Raw genomic sequence first — 10,000 nt, forward strand, 5'->3', positions numbered from 1 at the left:
TACGGTATCTCATTTGTAAAAAGACACATACTGAGCCCCGTTTTCTTTGATTACATGATTAGGTAGTGGTGAGGGGGAGAAGGGAGGAATAAACACGGCTGCCACCACAACGAAAGAAGGAGCCGAGAGTAAAGGAACATCTTCGCTTCCTCGTCACCAGCATCATGTCCTTCACCATCCACAACACCAGCCGCACTTACCTGGAGAGGACCTGCGCAATTATGCTTACGAAGGAGACGGGTCCTCCTCCGGGTCACTCTCTTCCACGTTGTCGGGTGGGTTTTTTTTTTTTTAGTAATGACATCAGCGAACAGACTTTACGGGGATAATGATTGCAAGTGTTCAGAATTTGTCAGCAAAATTATGCAAAACTATCTATCATCGGAGATAAAAACTATATAAATTATCCATATGAAAGACGAATGAATGTTCTTCTATATATATATATTGTTACTGTGAGGAGCTTAAGGATCATAGATATTCAATTTACGTAATTTTACGGCCCTGCAAACTAAGATTACACGTAACTCGTCACTTGAAGCCAAAAGTTAACTCAAAGACAGACGTTAATTAGCCGTGTTGGTCGCCAGTTATGGGTTATTAACCTTAACAAAGAATATTTGAGATGAACTTGACTTTAAACGCACTCGTTCCAAACATTCGGACGCGAGGCATATTAAAGATCATGGAGATTTAACCTGATTTCCATGCATTCTAAATCCCAGGTATTTCATCGAAATAATATTGAAGCTAACAATAAAATAATTTGACTTAATCCAGACTTCTAAACACATACCCTAAGTGGTGGCTGAAGGCTGAAGAAAACAAAGAAAAAATGTGTACAGAAAAGTACTAGTCAATCGACGAAGCTTCAACAAGAATCGGACTTACCGTGAACGTCGATTCGCTGCGCAAACGAGGACCTCAGGAGTCGTATTCTGGCAGTCTTCCCAATTCACTAATTAAGATGAGGCGTGGGAGAGAAAATAAAAGTAATAAAGAATATCGTTCGAGACGCACGCGGCGTCACCCTGGTTCCGTGACCGCTGGGATCTCTCTCACTGACTGACCCGACCTCGCTTCCGTTCTTCCAGAGGAGGACCTATACCGCCCGGGCAATCCGACCTTGACAAAGGCATCGTCGAATGCATAGAATAAAGCTTAAGGGCCACCATAACTAGGGGTCATTGAGCGTAAACCCTCTCTGAGGCTTAGGTCCCTAATGCCCTAACATATTTTGTTTACAAACTTTCCAGCCTATCGCGGCGCCATTTGTCTAAAGCCCTGATTGTTATTTTAAATTGCCTACCCTACCGGCGGGCAGAGATGTTCTCTGTCGAGGTCAATTGGCCTAATATTCCTACACCTAACTACATCGAGGGCGAACAGCAGTAATATTTATAAAAGCTCCCCCCCTTAAGAGGGCCTTCACTCCCTTTTCGGGCGTGAAGGTCTATACTAAGCAAGCTGTTCGCCTCTCGTAGGTTACTCTCCTTCCCCTGAGCAGATTAGTCCTGGTTAGCCTACCTAGCTACAGAACTACCTAACCTAGATAGGATATGAGCTATATCACTACTTTACCTAATTCTAATAGTACTGGAAGGTGCTCACGGTTATTATAGGCTACCTCCTACAATCATGATGTGTTTTAGACCTAGCCTAGTGGTACATTCTATGATATTCCCTAGCCTAACCTATCCTAACCCGACCGTAGCACCAACATAAGAGTTAACATTCTAACTAAATTACAACATGGTTTATGTTTAATACAATTAAAATTTACTAGTTAATTCATGAGGTTGCCTCATATGATAAATGGGTGCCTCACTGAGGTCTTAGGCCATGCGTGTCACGAGCATCGTGGCTCGTTTCACAATAGTTAAGATTACTGAAATAAGTTAGGCTACTTACATGATTACTGCGGCTCGGTGGTAAGTGGAAAGAACAAGGTTACTAAATTGATGCACCGTACTTTAAGGTGGCCTAGGCTAGGTACAAATAAAAGGAAGAGATCACACTGGCTACCTTCTCTGGGCAAGGGGCCAGGATCACTCTTAGATGTTAGGGCACTGTGCCGAGAGGGCACTAGTGCCTGGATAGAGCGTCGGCAATTTTATTGTCTGTACCCCTATATGCTGGATAGTCAGTTATAGTCTTGGAGATCCAAACACCACCTCATCAGTCTCTTATTTTGGTTTCTAAAGTTGGTGAGGTATGTGAAGGTCCGTGAGTACTGTTGGCTGGTGGTCCTAGCAGGTGATGCCAGGACCAGCCCCAGCAGCTCCTTCTCGGTGCTGTACAGGCCAGGTTGAGGGCTAGGCAACAGGGTGGCGCATTTGGTCCTTTTCCTGGAACAGGACGGCTCCTAGCTGGCATCCACGGCTAGGTAGAAGGGTTTATCATAGTCCGGTGTTCTGAGCACCGGACTGATGAGTACTTCCTTGAGGCGGTCATAGGCTTTCTTGCACTCGGCGTGCAAACTCTTGGTTTCCCAGGACAGCTGAGTGATGGGAGCGAGCCTCGACTTTGGGATAAAGCGCCTGAAATATGAACCATTCCCAGGAACCTCTGGGCCTCCAAGTGGTGGGGTATGGCATTTCTCTGATAGCCTGGATTTGGCATCCTTCCAGGGTTCATCCCTGGCCCAAATTTTGGCAATGTGGCTGATAGGTAATCCTGCCACCCCAAGCGGCACTTCTTCAAGAAGGTTGGCCCTGCGTAGTGCTGGACTTCTTCCAGGACTCTCCCTCCCAGTCGAGCAAAGATGATCATATCATGATACACCACACAGGGGAATGCCGGCCAGGACCTCATTCCGGGAGGCAACTGGGCGCATTCTTAGTCCTCGGCATGACCCGGCACTTAATGACCGAGGGTGTGGTAAAGGCGGTGAGGTCACTCCGGACTAAAGGGCCTTTTCCAAGTCGATTTTGCTGAGGAAAGGGGCTTGGCCGATGCTCCAACACCTCCGTGGCAGGGGTATGGTTCAGGCTTGTTCAGTTTCCTGGAAATCGATGCATAGCCTGTCTCAGTGGCTACCAGCACCACTGGCAAAGACCAGCAACTCCGGATTAATCCCAGGTCAAGCTGGAGCTGCACCTGAGCTCTTATTCGCTCGTGCGGGTTTACCTTGTAATGGAGGCTTGGCGCGATGGGCCTGATGAGTCCTCAAGTGGGTGGTGTGCCGGCCATGGAGGTGCAGCCCAGCTCATCCCGGACAACAGGGGTACCTTCCAAGAAAGTTGGCGTCCTTGCGCCTGGTTTCATCTGCCAGGGGTGATGACAGCGAGGAGATCAGTTGGTCTCGGCTCCCTCTCGACCAGCCTTTGAGTCCTGCGGGGAAGCTCCGGGGTTTTTCCTGAGGTGCTTTTCGCTCCTTGAAGGGCTTCAGAAGATTAATGTGGCCAGGCCCTTCTCTTGCAGTCGATCAGGTAATTTAGTTGTCCCCTCTTGGCTGGTACTCGGTCTGCTGGGTCTCCAAGGGGCACGTGGCCTGGCGCAGCACTACCTGGTCTCCTCCTCGAATCCTCCTTGTCCACTCGGATCTTGGAGCTCTTGGGGAGGCTGCCTCTTGGTGGCCCAGCCCTTCAAATTTCGCTGTATGCGGGGAAGATTTTCTGCCCATTGGAGAGGCCCAGGCCTCATCTGTCCAGGGGCCCCTGGTGGAGTGGGCAAATAGGAGCTCAAACCTGAAATAGGGGCCCCTGTTGTGCCTGGGCTACCACTTTGGTGGGCGAATAAGGTGGAGGATTCTCTTCCCAGCTCGACCCATTTTCCTCTGCTAAGAGGGGCCTCGGCGTCTGATGGAAACGCTCTATTATCCCTTGGCTCTCAGGGTGGTATGGAGTCGAGTGGAGATGGGTGACCCCGTGGGTAGCCATGGCGTCTCGAAACTCCTTGACATGAAATGCCGGATCGCTCTGGACCGTGGCAACAAGAAGAACCATCAAAGCCTTGACCGCATTCTTGGAGCTGGTGCTGCGCCGCCTATCCACGGGATACCTGGTGAACGATCGATGATGGAGAGGACATGGGTGTTTCCGGTCTTTTTCCGCCCCCGGGGTGTATCTATCACCACGTCTTGGAAGGGGACACCAACAGAAGGTATGTTCTGTAGGGGCCTTGAGGACCACCTTTGGTTTTCCAGCGATTGGAGGAGGGGCAGGAGGAACGGCCATCCGGGCCAATAAAACCTCCCCTCCAGCAATTTAGTGTGCGGTTGACTCGAGTGGCCTCCCAGCCCGTCATGGGCCAGTTGAAGCATGGGCCTGTAGTTTCCGGCACAACCACCACCGATGGATAACGCCCGCGGGCTCTTCCGTCAACCGGAATAGGACATCCTCTAGGAGATAGCCGGCTTTTGTCAGGTCCCTAAACTGCTCCTCCTGGGTGAAGGCCCCTTCTCTTAATGGTAGGAGCTCCTCATCCTCATGCTGCGCCGTGTCTACTCTTTAACTCCGGCAGGGCGGCGCTCACGTGATCAGGCTCACCCCGGTGCCCTCCTCCTTTGGTATGGGGCCTCCTGCAGGATGCTACCCACTCTATGTTTTGGGTGGAGTTCTCCTGGTAGCACGGCGTGGAGAGGGTGACTCCGTTAGTGCGGCCATGCAGCGTAGAAAATGAAGTGTCCCTGATTAGGTCAATAGGTTGAACAAGAGCTTTAGTCGGTGGGGCCCCAGGGGTGTTCATTGTGGAATGTCAGGCCGATTTTCCCTCGATCCAGGTCCAACGCTCATCCTCCCGTAGTGGCTGAGGCACATCTGCCCTGTGTCTAAGAGGAGGCATGTCACTGGAAACCGCCTCCCTTTGGCCCATTCTGGGCGGTTGAAGGTGGCAATGCCCCACAGTCTTCACATGGTTGGGGCAGGAGGGGGGCATTCCAGTGGCGAGTGGCCATGAGGAACCCCTGGGAGCGGAGGCTTCTGGCTGGTAGACGGAGGGATGGCCTGTCTGGGTGCCCTTAGTGGTACCTTGCTAGTGCCAAGTTATATCTGCACTCGATTGAGCATGCCCCCCTTCTTGCAATGGTTGCATATGGTCTTGCTAGGCAGTCCATTCTTCGGGCGAGTGGAGTTCAAGAGGTAGGCCGGAGGGATGATTCGCTTCTGAGAGGTGCTATGCGACTGATTGAAGGTTTCCCATGAATCAGCCATGCGACAAGCTTCCATAAGTGTGGAGGCTGTTTATCGTTAAGATATACTGCAAGGGGCCCTGGCACACATTGGAAAAGGTCTTCTAGCATGGTCCGATTGAAGAGATCCTCAAACGTCGTGCAGGCCAAGGAGTCGAACCAGCGCGTGCCGGACTGGGTTTTGTGACATGCCCATTCCGTCCAAGACCAGCCGACTTCCTTGGCAAGACCTCGGAACCGTTGTCTCCATTTTTCTGGGGTTATCTCGTAGGCCTTTGTAATGACTCTACGAACTTCTGCCATGTTGCCTCTCTGGCTCTTCTCCAGTGAGCGAAGTGCTGCCTTGGCTTTTCCCTCCATATGCTTGGCTAGTATTAAGGCTCTCTCCGTCTCCGTGGTGCTGTAGTTATCGAAAAGAGCCTCGATCTCCTCCAGCCATGCTTCTGGCTCGTCCTCAGTCCACTTGGGGACTAGGGAATTGATGCTCGAAATTGGAGCGTTTGATGCAGCAGGTGTAGGACTGGAGGCTTGATGGCTAGCCATAGCTTCGGCATTCTCCATTTTCGCTCTCTCAAGCTCGAGCTCCTTCTCCTTTAGGGCTAACTCAGTTTCCTTGCAGGCTAACTCATGCTGTCTCCTTCTTTCTTCTTCTCTTTCCTCTTCATATTGCCTTTGCTCGGCTTCATACTTCCTCTGCTCGAGTCTTTCTTCCTTCTCCCCCTTGGCCAAGTCGTCCACTTGCTCCTTAACCCAGGTGGTAAGTTCCGAGCCGGTGAGACCTGCCGCCGTCCCCAGCCCCAGGAAGGTTTTATAATGCTCTGCTGCCATGGTTCTGGTGGGAAGGGCGTCTAACCGGGTCGACGGGCGTACTTGGCAGCGAGTGTCTCTTCAATGACGTGGCACCCTTTCAAAAGGTGGCACTGTAGTTTGGGTGTGCCGTGTACAGGTCACACTGGTGGCACTCAGTATCCCTAGGCACTGGTGCAGGTTAGGTTCCAGAAGAACCTTCTCTTCTGTGTTCCCTTTTGGTTTTGTTTTATTTATTTTTCGGGATTCTTGCTTGGTGGCCCTTATGGTGCCAATGTGTTCCTAGGGACCCTCTGCTGGAGTCCAACTAGGCTATATGGGAGGAAAGGCACTCTACACCCCCTGCAGAGTGCAACAATCGAAAGAGAGAGAGAGAGAGAGAGATAGAGAAGTAAGCTATTCAAGTGATGAGTGCTTCAAATTATTGGCACTGTGGAATAAAGTGGATTTTTTTTTTTTTTTTTTTCTTTACAGATCCTCGTGAGTGGCTGGTCCCAGTACTGGCCCCTTCTTTTTTTTCAGAGGGTGAAAACTACTGTTTGCTTCGGTCTGGATAGCAGGCCTCACTCGTGACCGACAGTTATCACTATATCGTAATTATTCTTAACTTGTCCTCATCTATTGTGGGACAGAGGTGTTTCTTTTGTTTGGTTTATTGTATTCGAATTAATTAGCCTAGTGTCGGCCGTTCTTTCTTTGAAGAGGGTCACGTACACTTAGGTTAGGAATGCTTACTTGAATGACGATGAGATGAGAGAGAGAGAGAGAGAGAGAGAGAGAGAGAGAGAGAGATTTTCAATCAGCGAATTTCTTGCTGCTTGAGAACATGTAAACAAAGATTTTATACATGCACAATGGCATGGATCTTAATAAAATGATATAGATGCGTCGTCTTGGCTTCCTTAGGGATTACTTTATTATCTTAATTTTCCGGGAGCCGACGTCACAAAAAGTTTATCGTAAAATTTTAAATTTTCTTTATATGATTTTATAGTAGGTATTCGTATAGGAACTTGTTATTACTCCTAACTAAGGCCTATCTTTCCCTGCCTAAATTATCTTTTGGTTTTTGTCTAGCTAAGATATTAGGAGGTGGGTTCGCAAAAAAAAAAAAAAAAAAAAGAAATGCCCCAGAGTGTCTCGGGCAGAGGTCACAATAACAAGGTCGTTGAGATGGCGGCCAAGGTCCCGTTAGGCCTAAATTTCAAAACAACCTCGGCTGCGAAGGAAACCCCAAAATGGCCGTTCTCTCACAAACAGTTCAACAATTCTGAATACAATCGCGCGAACACGGCAGAGGAATCCAAGATGGCGGGTATTTCCTTTTAGCACCAAATTCAAAATAACGCACGAAACAAATGCAGGTATCCAGATTTTACTTTAAATATACCAATCATGCATAGCGTTTTACGTTACGGATGGAAAACTAAATTACCAAACAACTTTGTGTCTTTTGTTATCGTATTCCTCACCCGGAGATTAAACAAAAGAATGAAAAGAGAGATGCTGGCTTGCCTGCGTAAATTTACGTTGTTAACGGTACCTTTATTGTAAAATTACTATTTCAGTTCGTTTGCTACTTCACTGACACGGTTTTTTTTTTTGAATGATTCCCGCTATATGCAAACAATAACGATCGGAATTGCCGACGCGATTACTAAATTACTTTGTGTATATGAACTGGGCTCCGCGATTCGGCCTTTGAATTCGTTACTTGAACGACTTGACTCACGGTCCGAACACGGTAATGTCCTTGTCTTAGACGTTATAAATTATGACTCTGCTCTCGACGCACCCTTTCCTACGCTAATTCTCGCTACACTTGTTATTATAACTATCCTCTTTACTGCTTATTATTATGCCTCGTTCCTTGTTTGGAAGAATGAAATTGAGTTCGATATCTGACTTTTATTTTATTTTTTTTTTGGAATTAATGTAATTTTAATTTCCTTTTCTCCAGATTCTTTCTCTAAAATGTACTTTAGATTCTACGCAAGGTCGCCAATGTTACGTGTGAGGAGCTTGGTTGATCATGTATTATTCAATTTACGTAATTTTTACGGCCCTGCAAACCAAGATTACACGTAACCTGTCACTTGAAGCCAAAAGTTAACCTCAAAGACAGACGTTAATTAGCCAAAGGTCGCCAGTTAAGGGTTATTAACCTTAACAAAGAATATTTGAGATGAATTTGATTTTAAACGCAACGGTTCTTCCAAACATTCGGACCGAGGCATACAAAAGCATCGAGATTTAACCTGATTTTGCTTACCCTAAATCCTAGGTATTTTACTGGAATAATGGGGTTGAAGCTAACAATAAAATAATTTGACTTAATCTAGACTTCGTAAACACATATACCTAAGTGGTGGCTGAAGGAAGAAAACAAAGAAAAAATGTGAAATACAGAAAAGTACTAGTCAATCGACGAAGCTTCAACAAGAATCGGACTTACCGTGAACGTCGATTCACGCTGCGCAAACGAGGGACCTCAGGAGTCGTATTCTGGCAGTCTTCCCAATTCACTAATTAAGATAGACGTAGGAAAAAGTAATAAAGAATATCGTTCGGGCACGCACGCTGGCGTCACCCTGGTTCCGTGACCGCTGGGATCTCTCTCACTGACTGACCCGACCTCGCTTCCGTTCTTCCAGAGGAGGACCTATACAGGGCAATCCGACCTTGACAAAGGCATCGTCGAATGCATAGAATAAAGCTTAGGGCCACCATAACTAGGGGTCATTGAGCGTAAACCCTCTCTGAGGCTTAGGTCCCTAATGCCCTAACATATTTTGTTTACAAACTTTCCAGCCTATGCAACGCCATTTGTCTAAAGGGCGGTGATTGTTATTTTAAATTGCCTACCCTACCCGTGGCAGAGATGTTCTCTGTCGAGGTCAATTGGCCTAATATTCCTACACCTAAATACATCGAGGGCGAACAGCAGTAATATTTATAAAAATATATATATATATATATATATATATATATATATATATATATATATATATATATATATATATATATATATATATATATATATATATATATATATATATATATATATATATATATATATATATATATATATATGTGTGTGTGTGTGTGTGTGTGTGTGTGTGTGTGTGTGTGTGTGTATGCGTGTGGGTGTGCACACACATATATATATATATATATATATATATATATATATATATATATATATATATATATATATATATATATATATATATATATATATATATATATATATATATATATATATATATATAAACCTACTAAACTTTGCACCACATGCTTATGAGATTGTAATAAACACAATGCCCGCTTAATCTCTCGATAACTTAATACTTTTTTGGGATATGCTTGTCACTGCAGAGCCTAAGATCTAAATGGCAGAATACGATTAGATTCTGAAGTCCGTGGCAAGATTCTTACCCGCAACCGGAGTATCAGAATGAGGTTAGCTACCTGATCTTCGCGTGGTCAGGTGGGTAACGTGAACACTAATGATGCTCTGAATGCGGGTTCTAATACTGCTATAGACTTCAGAACCTCTTCATATTCTTCCATTAATATCTTAGGCTTTGTAGTTAACAGTATATCCAAAAAGTGTGATGAAATCGAGAAGTTAAGAAGGCATTGTGAATTACGTCTAAACATTGCTATGCTTATATTAAATTTGTAATAAAATGTGACATAAAACGTCCGCATGATTAGGAGGCACACTTACACTCATATTCCTTGGCTACAAACAGTCAAATGATGCGAAATACATCACACGTGTTTCCTTCTGACACCCACCCAAAATTGAAGAAGATCCTTCTGTCTTTGGTTGTTATGTCATGAGAAGACTGTGTCGACCAATAGCCACGTAGCCAGGCCACCAACATTTGCCTAGTACATAGAAAGATGGAAATTCTGAACAGTCATTATTTTTGTATCTGGTGCTTCGTGCTTCTAGCTGACAAAGCCCCAATTGTTTACTTTTTAGGTTTCAGGAATATATATGTATGTATATATATATATATATATATATATATATATATATATATATATATA

The 10,000-nt window shown here is 45.7% G+C and overlaps 1 protein-coding gene across 1 annotated transcript in view; it reads left to right on the forward strand.

The window, feature by feature from the left end:
- Positions 1-10,000, forward strand: part of LOC136851867 (putative neural-cadherin 2) — a 236,162-nt gene that overhangs the window by 224,657 nt on the left and 1,505 nt on the right. Inside the window, 1 exon segment of the mRNA XM_067126180.1 lies at positions 63-275. Within this exon segment, the coding sequence (XP_066982281.1) occupies positions 63-275 (213 nt within the window).

The sequence above is a fragment of the Macrobrachium rosenbergii genome, chromosome 24 (assembly GCF_040412425.1).
Source record: "Macrobrachium rosenbergii isolate ZJJX-2024 chromosome 24, ASM4041242v1, whole genome shotgun sequence".
Lineage (NCBI taxonomy): Eukaryota > Metazoa > Arthropoda > Malacostraca > Decapoda > Palaemonidae > Macrobrachium > Macrobrachium rosenbergii.